General features: G+C 37.6%; 1 protein-coding gene across 1 annotated transcript in view; it reads right to left on the reverse strand.

Annotated features, from left to right (window-relative positions):
* Positions 1 to 23728, reverse strand: part of SPEN (spen family transcriptional repressor) — a 128664-nt gene that overhangs the window by 35909 nt on the left and 69027 nt on the right. The window contains exon 4 of the mRNA XM_006883621.1: positions 2849 to 3009. Coding sequence (XP_006883683.1) covers positions 2849 to 3009 — 161 coding nt within the window. The remainder of the gene's footprint in view (positions 1 to 2848; positions 3010 to 23728) is intronic.

Genomic DNA, 23728 nt, shown 5'->3' on the forward strand with positions numbered 1-23728 from the left:
TTAATCTTTAGCCTGATTTTTGACACCTTTACATTCTTTAAAAATTAGTAACTCTAAACAGGCATTTTGAAGATTAATGTATTGAATGACTAATTCTGAAAATTTACGAGGTGTTAGATGGTAATACTGATTATTTATTAGGTAAGAATGGTATTGTGGTAATGCAGGGATAAATGCCTTTGCATTTTACAGATATAGACAAAAAATACATCAGGAAGAAATTATGAAAAATCAACTTTGAAATACACCACCACCACCCCCTTAAACACAGAAGGGCAACAAGAGTAATAAAGAAAAAAGCTAGGAAACAGAAAGGCAAGTGTGGCAAGACATTGATAATTTTTTAAACTGAGGGATGTATGAAGGTTCACCGTGATATTCCTTTTACTTGGCACTGCACTGGGCAAATCTGCTGCCAGTCACCTCTTTAAAGTGCTGAAGATCAGGGACGTCAGTTTAAAGATGTGTCTGGCTCAAGCCACAGTATTTTCAATTGCCTCACATGAATGTGAAAGTCAGAAAATGAATAAGGAAGATCAAAGACTTGATGCCTTTGAATTGAGTGTTGGTGCAGAGTTCTGAACAGACCATGGACTGCAAAAAAGGACAAACGCATCTGTTTAGATTAGACGAAGTACAGCCAGGGCCCCACAGAGACAAGAAGGGTGAGACTTGGTTTCATATGCTTTGGGCATGTTATCAGGAGGAGCCAGTCTTTGGTAAAGGTCATCAAAATTAAAAATGTAGATGGTCAGTGAAGGGGAGGAAGACTCTCAACAAGATGAACTGACTTTGTGACTGAAATAAATATTTAAGCACAGTGGAGACCTTAAAGTGGCACAGAAGTAGGGAGTGTTTTCTCGTACTGTCACTATAAGCTAGAGCTAGAATCAACTTGACAGTGTCTAACAACTACACCACGACTAGACTTTCATAATAGAAATGTTATGTATTTCAGAGTTACAAAAAGGAAAGCTATAATTTCTAGGGCATGTAACATGCTACAATAGCAACATCTTTTACAGACAAATCATACAATAGAGGATCTTGGGTTAATCTTTTACATTATAAAAAGCGTACAGAAAGGCAAGCCAATTTTACCCCTGTGCCCATTTCTATTTTATTAAGTAATCTAAATGAAAAATTCATCAATGCTTGTGTCTCAACATCTATTAAAAACTTGGTGCACACCCATGTTTGTCACAGTTTTGTTCACAATAGCAAGGGGTTGGAAACAACCCACGTGCCCATCAACAAACGAATGGATCGAGCAGCTCTGGTACATTCACACAATAGAATACTATGCTGCATTGCAAAACAAAGAACTCATGCAATATTATTCAAAATAGGTGACCCTTGAGGACATTATGCTGAGTGAAATATCTTAGTCATGAAAGGACAAATACTGCATGGTACCATTGTGGTAGAATGGGACTGATATCAGGGTTGGGGTAAGACTGAGAAAAATTGGATAAATTATGTATACTGCATTGAAACAGATGAGGGAGAGAACACTTTAAAAGCAATATATGATAAGGTATTATGGTTATCACAAGAGTCCAGAATTAAGGTTGCATAGTGGAGTGTACTGAGGGGTGTGTGTGTGTGTGTGTGTGTGTGTGTGTGTGTGTGTGTGTGTGTGTGTTGGGGCGGGGGGACTGTATACCAAAGAAAGAATTTTTCTTTTACTTTTCAAAGAGAGGAGTGAACTGTGGGGAAGGTCTGGGCAGGGAGAAAAGTACAACAATGAATGAATGGAAATCCAAAATCTCTGTAAATGTTCATTAAAATTAATAAAATAAAATTTTAAATGAAAAAAAACCCAAACAAAACTTGGTACCTAAATTTTATAGGCTATTTTAATAAATAAGTGATAACTGAAGCACCCTTAGCTAAGAAATACTTAAGGAGCTCAGGGGACTAAGAAGTAGGGGCTAAGGAGTTGTGCTGCCAAAGCTAATAAGAGGTTTAAACCCACCAGCTGCTCCCCAGGGAAAGAGAGAAAAATCTCATTCCTTGTTGTTGCCCACAGCAATTACAAGAAATTCTTTAGTTGTTTTTTGTTAGTTTGATCATCTGTACTTTTAACAATTTGTATATATTCAGTAAGACTTAATATTAGGGTAAAAATACCATATATTATGTCAATTAAATTTAAATTATCAAGAGTAAAAGAAAGAGGGACATCATGCTTGGGAGGGTGGAGGGATGGCGCAAGAGGGGAAGACCCTCTATGAGGTGGATTGATTCAGTGACTGAGGTAATTGGGGTAGGTATTTCAGAGACAGTGCGATTGGCACAGGACAGAGCAGGGTTTAGGGCTGTTGTACATAGGGTCGCTATGAGTCGCAAGTGACTTGACGGCACATAACAGCAATAACAACAACATAGCTTGTAACTAGATTTCTCCATTATTCACTTTTTTCTTATTTAAAATGTTAGTATTTTGAAATGTGTTTATCATAATTTTTCATATCAAATTTCCCCTAGAATCAAAATATTTAATCCAAAAAGGATGTTTACTAAAAAATAAACCATGTTTTCTTTATATACCGTTCACACTGTGTACTCTTGTGTGTATATATACAAACGTAAATACACATACATATGCACCCACACATATAAACCACCAGGGAATCTTAAAATACTGTGTTACATGTAAAAGTAACAACTTCGAAATCAAAGTACATACATGTAGAATGATCACATGCTTCTGCTACAACCCATTAAATGTTAACGAAACACTACAAGGAAACGCAATTTCACTGTGCAATATGAAGTTCCTATTTCTCAGTCTCATTTTTCTCAAGAGAGGTTGACCAGAAAGTACAGATGCACAAAATTTTACCTGTAGAACGTACTGGAAGATTCTGAACCTTGATCCCAAAACTTTTACGGGGTTCATCTTTCTCCAGAGATGAAAGCAACTGGGAAGTGGGTGCTGGAACTGCTGCAGACTGAACAGATCTGGCTGGAGAGTCATCACTGGAAGTGCTACTGGAATCGCTGCTGCAGGAGGGCAAAAGCAAACTTTCAAGAAAAGACAAACATAAAATGGGCAAAGTTTATCAAAATTTTAGAATGACAAGCAGCAATAATTAAACAAGTCTAAATCTTAGGTCTGAGATTTCTACTATACTATCAACAATGACCAAGAGAGAGCTAATACTGATCTGAGAAAGTGGTGGCAAAAGTAGTATTCATTTTCCACCACATACCATCTAAACACAAGTGTTGTACACTGCACACTATCAAAAATTTTCTTCAAATGATGTAAGATTCTATGAAGCCAATTAGAGTAATAATAACAGAACTGTGAAGATGGGTTTTGGAATCAGAGATCTTGACACAGATCTTACTTCAGTTGTATAGCATGTACCCTTGGACATATTCTTTTTTAAATTAATTTTAATGAAGGTTTACAGAGATTTAGGGTTTCCAGTCATTCACGGTTGCACTTTATTTTCTTAAAGGCCTCTGTTTCCACCTTTGTAAGATGAGACTAGTAATATTACATATACCTCTCATGATTAATAATTAGATTAAAAAGCCCAAATGTTGAAAAGATTTGGAAGATGACAGACATTCAAATAACAGTAATATTGTTTCTGTTACTATTAGCAGTAGTAGAATTACCTGTGTTAACAAGAAATTTTTAGGAAAACATAAATACAGGTGTACCTCAGATATACTGTTAGTCCTGTGCCAAGTTACAACAAAGTGAACACTGCAATAATGCATATAACAGATAATAAAAAAAGCAAGTCACACAAGTTTTCCTCAGTGACTCTAAATTAGTGGCACCCACTTCCTAAACAACATGCCTCCAGAAACTCTATGTCGATAGTTGTAGAGGGGCTTCAGGCCTTTTGTTCATAGGTAAGGTCACTATTTGCCGTGCTCCACTCGAAGGCAATCAACAATCAACAACAACATATTATCTTAAGTGTACAATAGCATTATGGGAAAAGTTTGAACTGATAGGAGAATTACAAAAATGTAACAAATGTGAAGAGTGAGCAGTTGGAAATATAGCACAGATAACCCTGCTTGACCTAGGGATGTCCCAAACTTTTAGTTTAAAAAGACCAATAAATAAGCAAGGAAATAAAGTGTAAACATTTGGTTAGTAACTAAGCACCAAACTACTGTGCCACTATTTTTTAAAGGAATATTAGGTAAGTTAACTCCTTCTAGCTTAGGCTCTCTTTTCTGTGGATAATGTCAGAATTCTAAGCCAATGAAACGGAATTTATTGCTCTCTTCAAGTTAATACAATTCTCAAGAAAAATGACAGCCAATACAAAACCAAGAGAAAAATTTCACATATAGTCTAAGAAAAGGACATTTTTAATATTTATGATTTATTTTACTTATAAATTTTACCTCACGGCATATTTACTATGCTTAGGAAATAACTGAGAAACATGTCTTCTTTTCCGTAAGATCTGTATAAGGAGAATGTTATGATTTCAAGTTCTTTTACAGTATTCACAGATATACTAATAAAAGTTATCAGATCTATTTATTCACAGGTGTTACTATATTTCTAAAATTCTCCTTCATAGTCTACTGTCAAAGTCTATCTTTATGTCCTCTCTAGAAGAAATACTGTAACTACAGACTTTGGATCCAAGATGGTTACTAACACAGTCAAACAAATCAGTACAGGAATTGACTCTAGTAGTAAAGAAACAAGCACAGAAAGTGTTATAACTAAGAACGTATACTTCTATTTCGTTTTCTCATGCTAGCAGAAAAGGAAAGCTTTAATGAGATGATTATTAGAGCTTTCTGTAGTCTGAAATGTAGAAAAATAACCTCAGAAAGAGTTGAATGGAGGATGCTAAATTACAAAGTACAACCTGCTATGGACAAAATTTGAAGAAACAAGAGCAAGTTGTTGCTGCCAGCTTGCCTAATAAATAACTGAGTTTGTTTTCCCAGCCATAAAAAGGGATGTTCCCCTATAACGGCTACCAGAAGTAGTGTCACCAAGGACTAAGTAAATTATAATATCTTGAATACGATGCTTTATTTTCATTGAAATGAAAGTTAACAGAATAAACCTTGTCACACAAAAGGGTTATATGGGAGTACTTATGTTTATTAAGTTCTCCAAATAACACAAAATTCATTCACCAGATGAATACAGCATAAAAAGTATTTTAACCTTCAAAAAAAAAAAACCCCAAATAACAGCAGGTTCACCTGCAGTGGACAGATTTCAGCAGAGTTTCCAGACTAAAACAGACTAGGAAGAAAGACACAAACATCTGTTTCTGAAAATCAGCCATGAAAACCCAATGTATCACAATAGAACATTGTCCAAAACTGTGCCAGAAGATAAGCCCTGCAGGCTGGAAAGGGCTAAAAACAGAAAGAACAACAGCACGTTTGCAATCATGACAAAAGATGAGGCAACATTTTGTTCTGTTGGACACGGGGCTGCCACTAGCTGGAGGAGGCCCAATGGTAACTAACAACAAAAAAACAGCTGTTTTATAAAGCCAAGACTAATTATAATTAATGAAAAGCTGATATTTGCTTATCAAACATTGCTGTCTTAAAGTACAAGTAATAAAGATGTAGTGACAATCATTTTTTTAGAGGAGAGGTTTTAAATTTACCTCAACTCAATTCACTGCTGTCAAGTTGGAACTGATTCATGGCTGACTCTTCAGTGACTTTCTAAGGCTGTAAATCACACAGAAGGAGAATACCTGCTTCTCTTTCTCCCATCAGGTTACCACTGAATTCAAACCACCAGAAGAAGCACCACATTTGGATTACCAGCAACTCCTTACCCACTAGGCCACTAGAGTTCCCTTAAATTTACTAAATCTAATAGGTAATTTTCCTAAAATTTACCTAGGGACATCAATTTTACATGTTCAATAACAATTAAAAGCATCATGTCCCATTTTAAAAAGGCATTTTGCCAAAAGGTAAAGAATTTGAAAGAAACATATAATTTAGAATACTATTACTTTTTCCTGGGACTATAAGACAATTTATGTTGAAATACTTCTTTTTCTTTTTTTAAGTATTTCTGGTTTGTACTTACAACTTATGACTGTTGTTGTTGTTGTCATGTGCCATCGAGTCGCTTGCGACTCATAGCAACCCTACGTACAAGAGCTCTATACGCTCTTCTATCCTGTGCCAACCTTAGGATTACTAAGAAAACTAAGATCTGATCAAAATTTCCATGGTGGAAAATGTAATTAAGCAACTAGCTAAATAACAATTTCAGATAAGCAAACATAAGGTGGGATGTCATGTCAGCATTCTCTTAGCCCAAACCATGGGATCAAATCATCAATTCCCTTTCTGGCATTTTATACACAGAACCTCACTGAACATTTGCCTCTTAACACTGACAATTTCAAGGTACCAGGTATTCTATTTATAAAATGACTCAGGGATAAATTTGTTCACTCAATAAATAACTGGCTTCTACATTCTGTATTCCTTTGCAAATATTATTTGAAAACATCTGATTTTAGTAAGTACATTTATACTGGCTTTTTAAAAGCTGAAATATTTAAAAGTTAATTAATGAAATTTAGTTGCAAAACAAAATTCTGGCATTACAGTTTTTTAAATGGAGCAATTAAGGCAATTAGAAAACTGCAATTAGAATGGCTGAATGTATTTGCTAAAAGCAGACATAATCTCAAATAAGTTATCTGATGAGCTCCACCTTCAATTGATCATTTTTTCCCCTCAAGCAGGAGTGGCATCCACTTCCTCAACAATATGCCTCCGAAAACTCTATAAACTTTGATAACTGCTGATAGTTGTAGAGGGGCTTCAGGCCTTTTTTCCAGTGTCACTATGAGTCTTGCTCGATTGGAAGGCAATCAACAACAACACCACATCATCAATACTATATACACACCCATATAAAAACCTAGGTGGGAAAATACATAAAACGGTGATTTCAAAATTGTTGTTAGATGCAGTGAGTAGATTCACAGTGACCCTAAGACCAGTGCCCGATCCTGTACCATCATCATGACCTCTGCCATGCTCAAGCCCATTGTTATAGTCACTGTGTCATTTCTATTAGAAAAACTGACCCTCTGTCTTTCCTTAAATGCCATCCAAAGATGAGCCCCTCTTGACAACACATCCAAAGTACATGAGTTAAAGTGTCACTGGCCTTGTCTCACATGAGCACTGGAAATAGGCAATTTAAAATAAGTGCATGATCATGACAATAATCTGAAAAAGAGGCACACTGTGAGATGGGCTGGGGTGGGGGGAAAGAGTGCAACAAAACAATTTTTTTTTTTAATTACACAATTAAAAATAAAGAAGAGAAAAAAAAATATGTGCATTGTCCTTTGTAGAGAGCTCAGGTGGATTAGTATATAAGGAGTTGTGCTAACAATCCCAAAGGCAGACAGTTTGAACCCACCAGCTACTCCTTGGAAGATGAATGAGCTCTGACTCAATGGCACTGAATGAGTGAGTCCTTTTGTACTTCCCCCCCCAGATGAGAAGTAAAAAAATCTGTACAGACCCTAAAACAGAACACATCAGCACAACAAAGGCAGATACCCTCTTCATCCTATTTTTTCACAAATTAATATTTTCAAAATTTATTATTTATTTATGTATTTTTTACTGCAGCAGATCTCTAAGTATAATTACATCCCTTATTTTCATCTATTTCTGTGAGGTTGATTGTTTTCACATACTACAAACAACAGTCTGAGTGTAGAAATAGATGTCAAAATTTCTTATTTAAAAAAAAACAAAACAAACAACCACCACCTACAACCAGGAGAAGTTAAAATAGATGAATGGGACCTTCTAAGAATCAAATTCCTATGCACATCCAAAAACTTCTTCAACAGGGTAAAAAGGGAAGCCACAGACTGGGAGAAAGTATTTGGTAATGACATATCAGATAAGGGACTTATATCCAGAATTTATAAAATACTTGAGCACCACAACATAAAGGTAAATAATCCAACGGAAAAATGGGCACAGGTTATGAACAGACACTTCACCAAAGAAGACATTCAGACGGCCAACAAGCACATGAGAAATGTTCAAAATCCCTAGCTCTAAGAGTGATGCAACTCAAAACAACTATGAGATATCATCTCACCCCAGTCAGAATGGCAAAATTTAATGGAACAGCAAGCAACAAATGCTGGCGAGGTTGTGGAGAAACTGGAACCCTTATTCACTGCTGGTGGAAGTGTAAAATGGTGCAACCACTTTGGAAGGGAGTATGGCGCTTTCTCAAAGGGTTGCAAATAGAGATACCATTTGACCCAGCAATTCCACTACTGGGAATATATCCCAAAGAGACCATAACCGACATCCAAGTGGATATATATACACCCATGTTTATCATGGCTTTGTTCACAATAACAAGGAGGTGGAAACAACCTAGGTGCCCATCAACAAATGAATGGATAGAGAAGCTGTGGTATATTCACACAATGGAATACTACACTGCATTGAAAAACAAGGAATTCATGCACTATTATTCGAAATGGGTGAGCTTGGAGGACATTATGCTGAGTGAAGTATCTTAGTCACAAAAGGACAAATACTGCATAGTGCCACTGTTGTAAAACAGGACTGACCTCGGGGTTGGAGGGAGACTGAGAAATATTAGTTCAATAATGTATACTGCACTGAAACAGATGAAGGAGAAAACTGTTGAAAAGGATATGTGATTAGGTATTTTTGTCATGACAGGAGTCCAGAATGAAGGCTTCATAGTGAAGTGGACCTGACATCGGGGTTAGGGGGAGACTGAGAAGGATGGGATAAATAAAGTATACTGCATTGAAACAGATGAAGGAGAAGATGAAGGGGTATATGATTAGGTATTTTTGTCATGACAGGAATCCAGAGCAAAGGCTGCATTGTGGAGTGGAGCTGCAGGAAGGGATTGTAAAACAATGAAATAATGTTTTTTTTTTTTACTTTTCCAAGAGGGTAGTATACTAGGGGGGGAGGGCTGGGAGGGGGGAAAAGTGCAACAGTGAATGGATGGAAATCCAAAGTCTCTGTAAATTTTCATTGAAATGAATAATAAGTTTTTAAAAAAGAAAGAAGGGGGGAAACCCCCAACAACAAAAAAACTACCAAAAAATAAATCCAGCAGTCATAAATTTTAATATATGGTGACCCTGAGTATTTCAGAATAGAACTACGGTCCCCAAGGTTTTCAAAAGCTGTGATCTTTCAAGTAGATTACCAGGTCTTTCTTCTGCGGTACTTCTGGGTGGGTATGAACTGATACCCTTTTGGTTACCAGCCAAGCATTTAATGTTTGCTGTTAAACATCTTACAGGTCATCTTTTACAACAAAGAATTGGTTTTTATAATAGGTTCTCCAATTGTTTCACTAAACTGGACTAAAGGGAAAGGAGCTCTGGTGGCCTAGTAGCAAGAAGCTGCTCTGCAATCCTGAAGGCACGTGGTTTGAATCCATCAGATGCTCTGCCAGACAAAGAGGGGCAATCTCTTCCTGTGCCTGTTGGATCCGATCTGACAGCACACAACAACAACAACAAAAATCCAGAATGGAACTTAAGGAGATCGACAAAAAGATAAAACATTGACATTCTCGCAATTTTTCTTTTCTTTTCTGAAATACCGATATTAAATGAGTATTTTAAACTTAGGTATCATTTCTACTAAAGTAAGTGTTAATGGGTATTGCCTACAATAAACAAAACCTCAATAAGTTAAGAATGCTCTTGGGACTAAAAAGGTTATTTCAAAACCCACTGTTATAAAATTGGAAAGAGGACATGTTATCTATTACTAAGAATTATGAAGCTAATTTCCTGGGCCCTAAAAATTCCCTAGTTAACTTTAACAATAAAATTATAATCTACCAGAGACTCAGTTATAAAGTACATCATATTATTTTCTGTGAGATATGTGCTCAGATTCTGCTTTAAACATGTATGTGGTTGTTGATATGTGCTGCTGAATAACCCATAACTGACCCTGAAACAGATTTTCAGAGGCAGTAAATTTCTCCCACATAGCAGCTGGTAGATTTGAACCATGAGCCTTCAGGCTGGAAGCACACTCTTTACCATTAGACTACCAGAGCTCCCTGTAATTTGTACAAAATTTACAGTGGGTAAAATGCAATTCTTTCTCCCCTAATGTATTTTCACTGTGTTTATAACAACCTTAGCCCTACAATACTGTCAACTTAAATTCCAAAGAGCCTGGGCATGCATTCTTGGCAATCCCTTGAGACTCAGAAAGTCTGCTTCTCAAGTAACTCAAAGTTTAAAAAAGAAAACAAAAGAACAATAAAAACAACACATCAAACATGCAGAGTCCTTGAAAGTAACAAGGAGATATGCATGTATGCCAAAGAACAAGGGAGGAAAACCCTCATTCACACACCAGAAAGGCCTTTAGAACACTCACTGTGCCTTACAAGGGACAAAGTGACAAGGAAATCTGAGCTGTCAGTATGGCATATCAGAATTTTCTCATTTCTTTAACCACAAAGTCAGCAATATTTATATATTTATGAGCAAAATGTTTCCAAAAGTAAAAACCAAGAAAATATATAGTTCCAGTGAAACCGAGTTAACAGCTTAAAGGATTTTTGGTACCAAAGTGTTTTATAGAATTAGTCTTCACCAAATCTATAAGTAAATTTAAACTTTAAGGTTTATCTTTTTTCCAATGTAACTATGATGCTAATCCAAAATTAAAAAGAAGTTTCCTATTTTACTTATGAACTCTCTTATTAGAGTAGTTCCAAGCCCATGAAATTTAGTCCCACCAGAAGGTCTACACCATCTGTTGTTTGGTATACTTGTTAAAAGTGTACCAAAATGAACTCTTATATTTTATATTATGTGAGCTAAAGAAATCAGTGTTTATTTACTTGTAAGTAACTACAAAGTGCTTAGTAAGGCATTTCTGTCTAAAATGCTTCTTTCTGCTAAAATATAATAAATCCTCTATGGTTTCCTCAAGTGAAGACAGACTACAGTACAAAATGGTTCCAACCATCATGACATGGCATATTCAAGAGGCTAAAGTGCCCCTCCTCCTACAATTTAAAATAACAGTCAAAAGATCAAAGAACTCCCTAGCATGAGTTATGTAAGTCACATCTAAAAGCAACAGATGCTTCAAAACGAGATACCCTCTTACCCCAGTCAGAATAGCAAATTTAACAGAACAGCAAGCAACAAATGCTGGCAAGGTTGTGGAGAAACTAGAACCCTTACTCACTGTTGGTGGGAGTGTAAAATGGTGCAACCACTGTGGAAGGCGGTATGGCACTTTTGTAAAAAGCTGCAAACAGAGATACCATTTGACCCAGCAATTCCACTACTGGAAATACACCCCAAAGAAACCATAACCACCACCCAATATGCACACCCATGTTTATCACAGCTTTGTTCACAATAGCAGGGAGTTGGAAACAACCTAAGTACCCATCAACAAACAAATGGATAAAGCTGTGGTATATTCACACAGTGGAATACTACGCTACATTGAAAAACAAGGAACTCATGCAATATTATTCAAAATGGGTGACTCTGGACAACATTGTGCTGAGTGAAGTATCTCAGTCATAAAAGGACAAATACTGCATGATGCCACTGCTGTAAAACAGGATTGACATCGGGGTTGGGGGAAGACTGAGAAAGATGGGTTCAATAATGTATACTGTACTGAAACAGATGAGGGAGAAAACTGTTTAAAAGGGATACGTGATTAGGTATTTTTGTCATGACGGGAGTCCAGAGCGAAGGCTACATAGTAGAGTGGACCTGAGGGGAGGGATTGTAAAACAATAAAAGAATTTTTCTTTTACTTTTCAAAGAGGGGAGTGTACTGGGAGAAAAGTGCAACAATGAATAAATGGAAAGCCAAAGTCTATGTAAATTTTAATTGAAATTAATGATAATTTTTTTAAAGGCAACAGATGCTTATTAAATGATTCTGTACTGGGGGGGGGGGGTAAGGATGGTTTTAATTCCAAAATCAGATTTACTGCATGTTGTTAAGCACATTTTAAACCTAGCTCCAAAGGCATTATGGAGCTCTGTTGGCGTGGTGGCAAGAAGTTGTGTTACAAACTCAAAGGCTCATGGTTCGAATCCACCAGATGCTTCTCTGGAGAAAGATGGCCCATCTCCTCCCACGTGATTAACTGCCTCTGAAAACTTGTCATAGAATCAGCTATTGGTCGGTTCCAAATCAATAGTAAACAACAATCAAAGGCACAAGTCATCTCTTAAAAATTACTTTCAAATTTAGGTGCTTTTAAAGAATAAAATCATTGTGAAAACACTAGGGGATTAATATGGGAGTCAGATCTTTTCAACAGTAGACTATACAAGGTTATAAGTAACTAAGTATATACAAGGTTACAAGTAAGATACAGCCTTGAACATCCTGGAAACCAGTATGTATTTATTTTAGTCTGACCAATATGAAATTTGTTAAAGAATCTGGAAGTAGATCAATTTCTATTTTAAGCCTGAAATTCTCAAGAGCTTTCCCCATTAATTCATGGAGTGTTCAGAGAGAATAAAAGGTGTTTGAAATTTTTAAGAAAAAGAGGTTGGGAGGAAAAATCCCCAGATTTTTTTCTTCTTTAAGCAAAACGAAAAGCACTAAACAGATGTACCAATTACTATGTGGTATTATGGTTTCACAAAGACTGCTTCTAAAATAGTGATATCCAAAAGAAATGTAAGACAAGCCAAAAATACAGCTGCAAAATTTCCAAGTAGCCATATTTATCAAGAATTACTTCTACATGTACTATAAAAATTAATAAACCAGTAAATGTCTTCACAACCATGTAGTATGCATCAGAAAGCTGGACAATGACTAGGGATGATAGAAGGAGAATTGATGCCTTTGAGCGGTGTTGCTAGAGAAGAGTACTGTGAAGAGAACAAACAGGTTCATACTGAAGAGGGTGAAACCAGACTGCTCCTCAGAGGCAAGGATTCTGAAGCTCCATCTGACATACTCTGGGCATGTTTCCAGGAGGGACCAGTCTTTGGAGAGGAACATTATGCTTGGGAAGGTGGAAGGACAGTAAAGGAAGGGAAGACACTTGATAAGATGGATTGACTCAGTGACTGGAGTAAAAGGGATAGGAGTGTTGGAGATGGTAAGGTTAGCTCAGGATAGAGCAGGGTTCAGAGCTTTTGTTCATAAAGTCGCTATGAGTTGCTGACGACCTGACGGCACATTAACAACAAAACAGTATCAACCGTAAATATATGCCTACAGAACAAGGGGGGAAAAGATCTTATTTACACACCAGAATCTCTGGTGGCCTACATGAGCTGAAATCCCAAAGGAACAGGGATGGGGCAATCACCTGCCGTGCAATTTATTGCCTCCAAAAACCTGCTGAGGATCAGCCCCAACTTGATGGTGCACACACAGACCCACCCCCACACATCAACAAAACCTTTAGACCATTCACAGTATGCTTTCTTTACAAAGGACAAACTGCCAAGAAAATCTGTACTGTCAGTTATGACATATAAGGATTAAATCTTCAAAATTTGATGTGTATCAGTCTACTGATAAAATTTCATACCATAAAACATATCTAATTAAAAGTTACAAGTAAGGTAGCTCTGGTGGCCTAGTGGCAAGAAGCTGGACTGCAATCCAGAGGTGTGAGGTTCGAATCCACAAGATGCTCTGCTGGAGAAGGAGGGACAATCTCCTCCTGTACCAGTCAGATCTGATTTGACAGTACACACAAAAAAATAATAATAAATAAAATTTTTTAAAAAGTTACAAGTAATGGTTTTCAGTATATTTGTGAGTTTCTTCATCACAGAAATAAGTTCTTCTATGTATTAAGCGTTCCAGTCTCCCATTATAATCAATGCATCTTGATTGCATGTTTGATCAACTTTTGACTGCCAAAGTTGGTAGAAATATTTTATTTCCTTCTATTTGGCTCTAGTTGTTGCTGCATATATTTGAATGATAGTGGTATTCACTTGACTTCCTTGCAAAAGTTGGGAACAGGGAAGAAGGATCAGTAGCTGAAAAATACGGGCTCGGTGAGAGAAATGAGGCTGGAGATAGAATGACAGAGTTCTGCACAGTCAATGATTTATTCATTGCAAATACCTTCTATAAGAAACATAAGCGCAGGCTATACACATGGACCTCACCTGACAGCATGCATAGAAATCAAATAGATTACATTTGTGGAAAAACTCGGTGGTGAAGCTCAATATCAGCAGTGAAAACCAGGCCAGGTGCTGAATATGGGATAGACCACCAACTACTCATGTGCAAGTTCAAGCTGAAGTTGAGGAAAATTAAATCAAGTCCTGGGAACCAAGATTTGATCTTAAGTCTATACCACTCGAATTTCAAAACCATCTCAGAAAAGGTTTGAGGCCTTGAGCACCAATGAGCGTAGGCCAAATGAGCTCTCAGAGGATATCAAGAAAATCATCCATGAAGAACGCAAAAGAGTATTACAAAGGCTAAAAAAGAAGAAAAGACCGGAGGAGCTCTGGTGGCCTAGTGGCAAGGAGCTGCAACTACAATTCCAGAGGTGCACGGTTCAAATCCACCAGATGCTCTGGCGGGGAAGGAGGGACAATCTCCTCCTATACCAGTCAGATCTGATTTGACAGTACACTCACACAAATTATAATCAAATAATATTAAAAAAAAGAAGAAAAGACCAAGATGGATGTCAGATGAGACTCTGAATATTGCATTAGAGCACTGAGAAGCCAAAGCTAAAGAAGAAACCAAGAAATCAAAGAGCTAAACAGAAAATTTCAAAAGGCAGCTTGGGACGACAAAGCAAGATACTATAATGAAAGGTGCCGAGAACTGGAGTCAGAAAATCAAAAGGGCTGAATCCGCTCAGCATTTCTTAAGCTGAAGGAGCTGAAAAACAAATTCAAGCCATGGGTGGCAATACTTAAGGATACTTTGGGTAGAATGTTAAATGATTCAGGAAGTGTCAAGAGAAGATGGAAGGAATACACAGAGTCACTGTATCCGAAAGAAATGGCTGACACAGAAGAATTTTATGAAATGACATATGAGCAAGAGCCTATGGTGATGAAGGAGGAAGTTCAAATTGCTCTAAAGGAATTGGCAAAAAACAAGGCGCCAGGAGCTGATGGCATACCAATTGACATATTTCAACAGACAGACGCTGCCCTGGATGTGCTCACTAAGTCATGCCAAGAAATCTGGAGAACAGCCAGCTGGCCCACTGACTGGAAAAGATAGATATTTGTTCCCATTCCAAAGAAAGGTGACCCAACAGACTGTGGAAATTATCGAACAATATCATTAATATCACATGCAAGCAAGATTCTACTGAAAATTATCCAAAAACATTTGGAACAATATGTCAACAGAGAACTGCCAGATGTACAGGCTGGATTTAGAAGAGATCGTGGTACTAGGGATATTAGAGCTAATGTTAGATGGATCTTGGCAGAAAGCAAAGAATACCAGAAGTATGTCTGTCTGTGCTTCACTGACTATGCAAAGGCTCTTGACTGTGTGGATCATAACGAGCTGTGGCTGACTCTGAGAAGAATGGGAATCTCAGAACATTTGATTGTGCTAATGAGAAAGCTATACTTGGACCAAGAAGCAGTTGTCAGAACAGAACAAGGAGACACTACATGGTTCAAAATCAAAAAGGGGGTTTGTCAGGGATGTATTCTGTCTCCATACCTTTTCAATCTGCATGCAGAACAGATCATTCGAGACGCTAGGCTGCACAAGGAGGAATGTGGCATCAGGATGGGTGGAAGAGTCATCAACAACCTGCGTTATGCAGATGACACAACCCTCCTTGCTGAAAATGAGGAGGACCTGAAGCGCTTGCTGCAGAAGGTCAAGGACTGCAGCCTCCTATATGGATTAAAGCTCAACATCAAGAAAACCAAGATTCTCACCACTGGGCCAACTGGCAGCATCAGTATGGATGGTGAAGAGATTGTGATAGTTTACAGTTTTAGTTTGCTTGGCTCCACAATCAACTCTTGGTTAACAGCAGCCAGGAAATCAAGAGACGAATTGCATTGGGAAAGTTGGCTGTGAGGGACCTCTCAACAGTACTGAAGAGCAACGACGTCAGGCTGGAAACTAAGGTGAGCCTGATCCAGGCTACAGTCTTCGCAATTACGTGCTATGTATCAGAGAGTCGGACAATGAATAGGGTTGATAGAAAGAGAACTGATGCCTTGAGCTGTGGTGCTGGAGAAGAGTGTTGCTAGCAGAACAAACAGGTTTGTCCTGGAGAAGGTGAAGCTGGAATGCTCCTTGGAGTCAAGGACTCTGAAGCTTCATCTGACATACTTTGGGCATGTTGCAAGGAGGGACTGCTCCTTGGAGAGGGACATCATATTTGGCAGATTGGAGGGGCAGCAAAGGAGAGGAAGACCTCCGATGAGATGGATCTATTCTGTGACTGGAGCAGTGGGAATAAGAGCATTTGAGATGGCTAGGTTGGCACAGGATAGAACAGTGTTTAGAGCTCTTGTACATAGGGTCACTATGAGTTGCAAGCAACTCGAATGCACAGAACAACAACAACAACAACATGTATTAAGCAGCCACCTCCCATACCATTTCATGCCTATTACTAGACAATCTCTTTTCTATCCATACATTACCTATTCAGAACATTTTCTATAAACAGGACCAAATAACAGGTTGTCTTTGTAGCTGTCATCCTTTATTTAAGCATGCTGTAGCAAGTGCTCAACAGCAAAAAGTGACTAACAGTTACAGTACTAGATAATGCAGATCTAGAACCAACAACCTCAACAGACAAATATATCCTCACTTAAGGAATCTGATAAGGCCATTACCACTCTTACAAAGCTGAAACAATGCTTCCCTTAAGCATAATCTAGAATATGTGTGTGAGAAACTTTAAAAATAAACGTTCATATAAGAGAAATTATCATTTTAATGCACCTAGGAACAACTGTTACAGTTTAAAAACTAATAAGGTTGATAGGTGGCACAAACTGCTGTTATACTAAAAGTTTGTGGTTTTAAACACAATCTTATGGCAGAAGAAAATTCCTATGAATCTGCTTACCTTAAGAATGCACAGCCAAGAAAATCCTATAGAGCAGCAAATGGTTGCCATGGATGAAACAAATGCACTCAAGATCAATAAACTACATAAAAAATTAGTAAAAACAGCTAAAGTCACAGTGTTAACCTTTAATAAAGCGATATACATTTCTCATGCTTCCCCAAGTAAGCAAAATGATTCCTAAAAGTATAAATTTCCACTTTAAGACTGTTGTTGTTATGTGCCTTCCAGTCAGAACTGACTCACAGCTGATCCTCCAGTGGGCTTTGGATGCTGTAATCTGCATGGCCTATAACTTGGCAGCACAACTCCTTACCCACCAGATCACCAGGATTCCCTACTCAAAGATTAGAGAATAATTAATAAGCCTAAAAAGCAAAACGTGGCTTCAAGGTGTTGTTTGTTTTTATTCACATTGTTTTTCTTATGATCTCTCCCATATCTTGTGTCTTAGCAAAATTAATCACTATTTATGAGTTTCAGGATGTTTTTATCACATCAAACTTTTTGAACTATCTTTGCTCATTTAAACAGACAAACAACTTTAAAGTTAAATACACCTCTGAACAATATTTTTCATTACAAAATTCATTCTTTGGAATGGCAACCTACTGAATTTTTGTTAATTATTATTTATGTGACTTTATTTTAAAACATTATATCTAGAGAAAATAAGAAAGTCAGTCACAACTTTAGCCCTAAACGGGATGTCTAACAAGCCAAATCAAACCAAAATAGACTACAATTCAACATAGGTGGAAAGAATGAACAATGGTAAAGAAAAGGACAGTTCTTTACTTAAAAAAAGCTAACAGCAAAATTTCTGTTGCTTTAGTAATAAATTGTTAACATATCCAGACCAAGTAGAGATATAGGCAGATGCCTAAGCAGTGGTTAAAACAGAAGCCAAAAAAGTTATTTAAAAAGAAAGGGGGAGGAACAAAAAAAAAAAAAAAAAATTAAAAATTCCAAAGGGTTAAGTTCTCAGAAGCAATGAGTTTGAAAATTTCTATATAACCTGGGAGAGGCTAGAGAGCATTGTGCTGAGGGAACTAATTCAAGTGCACAAGAACAAAGACTGTGTAAGACCATTACTGTAAAAACAGAAGGAAAACCAGTAAGATGCATATGGATATCTAAAGAGGGAAGAAGAGGAGGACCAGGCGAAGGGCTGAGCATGGCAAATGACAGGGTCTCAGAGTCTGGTGGGTAAAGGAAGGGGGTGAAAAAAATGTACATGAATGAAATACAATAAAACCCAACCCCTCCCCCAAAAAAGGAGTAAGTAATGGACTCATGTCTTAAAAACAGAATTGACACTAGTTTCAATGTTGGCTCTTATTACAGCCAAGATACCCCCTTCCTAAGCATTAATTGGTGAGACAGTGGTGAAGTACTTGTCTGCTGAAAGAAACACCAGGGGTTCTAGTTTGTGAAAGAAAGATGTGACAATCTGTCCTACAGGGTCCCTATGAGTCTGAATCAATCTCAGGGCAATGGATTTTGGATTTGGTTGGTTGGGGTTTTTTCTCCTTTAGGTACAAACCAAGGTTTATTTGCAGTCAATTCACAGCTAAGCAGTGAGCACAATTCTTCCTCCTCCCCACGGCCTTCCACCAGTCACAACACATTACTCACAAGTCCCCTCTCCAGGCCGTGACTCCACTCCCCCTGGATTGAGGAGTAAGGCAGAAACTCTGGCAGAATAAGGAAGCCTTCTGGGAGATGGCAAGGAGCCAATTTAAACTGGATGGTTCCAGTTTAAACTGGTTCAAAGCACAAACAAGCAGTTCCTAGCTTTCCCCCAACAATATTCAGAGAGGATGGCTGCCTTAGCCAGGCACAAAAGCATTCTCCACATATGGGTTTAGAACTGCATTTATCTTGTTCTCATTTCTAACGGCCAATCATCATAAATGAAAGCAGGATTCTCACTACAGAGCAACTATGAAGCAGACCTAGGAGTCATTTCCAACTCTGACAGCCTATTGCATACAGAACCCTAACACTGACACAACATCTCTTTTCTCTCAACTGCTATACTCCACAAAAAGGGAAAAGCACAGAGGAACTGACCTATTTGTAGATTTCCATAAGGCAGGCCCACCAGGGCAACAGAAAGCAAATACCATTTAGTACAAAAGAGACTGGGGGCAGGGGAGAGATTTGGCAGCTAACATGACCCCAAAAGACAAAAGGCAGTTGTAGTAATTACATAATACCAAACAAAGTAAATTACAGCAGCTTAGAAAAGAATGTTTTTAAAATTGTGGGATCTCTGATGACCTCAGTAGTTTGTCATCTACTGATGGGAGAAAACATATACACACACACATACACACGCGCGCGCGCACACAATGTACTTCTCTCTAAAACATCATATTCACTTCTACAGAATTCCAAAATTGCACTTAATAGGGAATAACTCAAACTCACTAATAGTAAGTCAGTTCCACCTCCTAGTGGCTCTCCACGGAGTTCCCAACCCTGCAAATCTTAGTGGGAGGAAACAGCTCATCTTTCTCCCTTGATACTGCTAGAGGATTCAAATCACCACATGTGCACATCTTTTCTCTATAAATTCTCCTGGCCTAGCAGATAAGGAGTTGGGATGCTAAACCACCAAAGCTAGGCAGTTCAAATCCACAAGCTGCTTTTCAAAAAATAAGCCAGGCAACCTCTTCCTGTGCAATGTATAGGCTCAGTTATGAGTCAGTTTTCACCCAACAACAAATAACTCAAATATTAGTATTTCAAGATGAGAGAATATTTACTTAAATTTAGTCAATAAAACCACCAATGGCTGATAAAAACACTGATTTTCATGTCGGCAAAATCATTCCCCTTTTAGCTAATCTCAGACAATTTTGATGATTTGAAAAATAAAAATGAGGCTGACAAACAGCAAATACATGGCTTACAAAATTCAGAAGTAAATCCGCTATTTGAAGTACAAATATGGAAAATCTTACTAAGGTGTAAAGTAAAAATACAAATATTTTTATTTCAAGTGAAAGAAAGACAAAAAGTTAATTAAGAAACATCCTCTCTACAATATTATCCTTGACTTTAGTTTCTTAAAGATTTTGCTAAGCCTTTTACTATTACGTTATGAAAATCTCCTGAATGCACTAAAACATACTTCCAGTCATTATTTGAAAAATCATCATACACAAGGAGCTCTGGTGGCCTAGTGGCAAGAAGCTACATTGCAATCCTAAACGTACATGATTCAAATCTACCAGATACTTTGCTGGAAAAGGAGGGCAATCTCCTGTAGCAGTCAGATCCGATTTGACGGTACACATACACAAAATAATAAAATTTTTCAAAAAAATCCACTTAAAAAATAAAAATTTTTTTAAAAAATCATCATACACTTAAATCACTGATTTCCACGTTTCAGTTAGACAACTCCATCTCAGTTTAATCACTTCATCTGTAAAAGGCACATATAAATCACAGAAGAAACACTGGTATTTTTGTAATAAAAAAAATTCATTCATTTCTACTCTTTTACTTCAGCCTTACTGAAGTAATAACAGAAAAGTTGGGGTGAGCAGTAGAAATGAGAGCATCGTGGGTTTCTAATCACTAAGTTCTTAAATAATTTTATTTCAGTTACATATTTTTTAAATAAAAATGCCCTATTATTTGTAGTAATAGTGACTTTGTTAAAAACTAACCCCCCAAAACTCTTCCAATCACATAGTTTATCTGAGAATAAGAAATTCCAGACATTTACAGTTTAGTGGTACAGAATTGTATGGCCAACGCAAACACAGGCAGCTTGAATCCACCAGCTGTTCACGGAAAGATAGGCAATCTCCTCCCATGCAATCCTCAGCCTCTGAAAACCCCCTGGAAGGTCACCTGTGAGTCAGTTCCAACTCATCAGCATTAACAACCAACTGAATACTGAAATTCTCTGTTTATTCACTATTATTAAAGCTAAGACTTACTTTTTTTAAGCTAAGATTTACTTTTGATGATAAAAATGCAATTTTTAATTAAGCAATGCAATTCACCACAAATTTGAACTAGTGCTACAAAAATCCTCCATTAGTAACACCTTTAATAGCTTAAGAATCTTTCATGTTCTGTATACATTGTTGTTGTTATGTGCCGTCGAGTTGTTTGCGACTCATGGCAACCCTATGTACAACAGCCCTAAACCCTGCTCTATTCTGTGCCAATCGCAATGCCTCTGACACTCCCATCCCGATTACCCCAGTCACTGAATCAATCCACCTCACAGAGGGTCTTCCCCTCTTGCGTCGACCCTCCACCCTCCCAAACATGATGTGCCTCTCCAAGGATCTGTCCCTCCTTGCAACATGCCCAAAGTATGTCAGACGAAGCCCCAGAATCCTTGCCTCCAAGGAGTTGCTTGGTTTAATCCTCTCCAGGACGAATCTGTTTGTTTTCTGGTATACATTGTAAGTGAGGCTGTTCCATTTGCTATGATATATATCTGATATGCTCGGGATTGCTAGATATTATAGCAAATGGAACAGCCAGGTATTAACAAACCTTCCTTTTCTCACTAACACCTGACTGAGTACCTAAGGAAAGGAAGACAGAGGTTATGTTGTCACTAACCCATTGTTCATGTAATGCCACTATTCATGATGGTTCTCCTTTACCTTTTCAGTCTCATCCACATTCATTCAACAGATGAATCAATTCTAAAAACAATGTCTGCATGAACTTGGAAGACAATCTCTTATAACTAAAGTAAATGAGCTGGAAAATTTCCTTATGAAAAGCGGGGGGGGGAATGGAATAAATTCCTTCTCTTAGGAAATATGTTCTATAACTTCTAGTTAACAATGATAGAAACATTAATTTCTACAGGAGAGGGAGGTTTATTCAATTAAGGACTTTCATGCTAAAAATAAAGCATTTTTTCCCTTTTTATCACCTAATGTCAGATGTAAAAATTTAGCATTCTAATTATGGTTTCTCTATGATTCAACTTAAAAAAAAAGATTAGGCTTATAGATAACTTCTAATGTAAGTTACTCAAAATAAAAAAGGTTTTAAAAATAAAAAATTCTATAAATAATATTGCTAGCAATAATATTATAAAAGGTAAGCCATGTTAATGGAAATCTAATATACTAGAGAAGAACATAAAGCATGCCATATTTTAACTTAGTCTAAGACAAATGATAGCTCAGTTTCACATGCCTTCAATCTAACAAGTGCAAGGACAATTTCAAGGTTTTCCAGCCCATAGAGGGAAAGCGAAGAGGAGGTAAGGGAAGGATAACGTGAATGTGAGTGTGAATGTATGTGTGTGAGAGTGTGTGTGTTTGTGTGTATTATCTCTTTTCTCTCTCTCTACAAGTTTACAAAAATTCAGAAGACAGTCTAATAGTATGGTAACTTTTTTTAAAAAGCCCAAAATCTCATACCTACAACTGTCAGTTGATCCCAAGTCCTAGTAACCCTATAGGATAGAGTAAAATTGTCCCGTAAGGTTTCAAATCCTATAAATCTTTATGGGGGAAGACTGCCTGAACTTTTTCCCTAGGAGGGGCAAGTGGGTTTGAATTCCTAAACTTCCCATTTGCAGCAGAGTACTTTTAACCACTGTGCCAGCGGGGTGCTGTGTGGCAACTCTACAACTAGAATTTGAAGAAATTTAGTCAAATACATCTATTTTTTTTAAAAAATTATTTGTTCTTTCATGCACACTTCCTTCTCCTTCTCCCTCCAAATCCCCTTGTACAACTATTAATTGTCATACACATATGGTTTCTAATTATCCATTCTTTTCAGAATGTCCTTCCAGTGTAGTACAGTTTTTTGGTTGTTTTTTTTTTAAGTGAACTAATTCCGTTTTAAAAAATCTATTTAAGAAAGCTGGTTCTAAGATTCAGTTGCTTCAAACATATGTCTAAGCATAATCTGGAGGACACATGGTTTACTAAAAAACAGTCCCGGAAGACATAATGAGACCCATTCCAGTTATTTTCATGTAATTATCTTTCTGAACTTTAAGGAGCTTTCGGCTACAAAATGTTTTATGTGTGGCACTGCTAACTCAAAGGTTGGTTCCAGCAGGCCGCTCAGAGGAGGGGTTAGGCATCCGACTAGCTGAAAGCTGGGCAGCTTAGAGGCCAGTCTCAGACCCCTCCCATCTTCCCAGGTAATCGAAGACCCAAAAACCACGCAACATTCGTCCCGGCCCTCGGGCCAAGAAAAGCCTATCTACACACCAGTTCTACAGGATGCATCACCTTTGCTCGGGAAACATTACGACTAAACTTCAGAGACGTTGATCCCAACATAAGGAACTACTATCAGCTGATGTGTTTGGAATCACAGAAGCCATGGAAGCTTCATATATAAGTTATTAGATGGAGGGCTGGTAAAAGGGAGATAGATGTGAAGGGAGTGGGTAGAAGTGGATGGGTATCCTGGTGGATGATGGAGCAGGGAAATGAGTGGGTAAAGACGCGTGTGAGAAAGGCAGGGACAACACTAACACTAAAGTTAACTCCGCAATAAGGGATATACCTTTAACTTGCTGGTCAGTCTGATACTTCTCTAAATCTGAATATTCACATTAAGACAGACTTGGAAGAAGGATTGGCCATCCACTTCTGAAAT

The sequence above is a fragment of the Elephantulus edwardii genome, unplaced genomic scaffold (assembly GCF_000299155.1).
Source record: "Elephantulus edwardii isolate Elephantulus edwardi_28Jun2011 unplaced genomic scaffold, EleEdw1.0 scaffold00028, whole genome shotgun sequence".
NCBI lineage: Eukaryota > Metazoa > Chordata > Mammalia > Macroscelidea > Macroscelididae > Elephantulus > Elephantulus edwardii.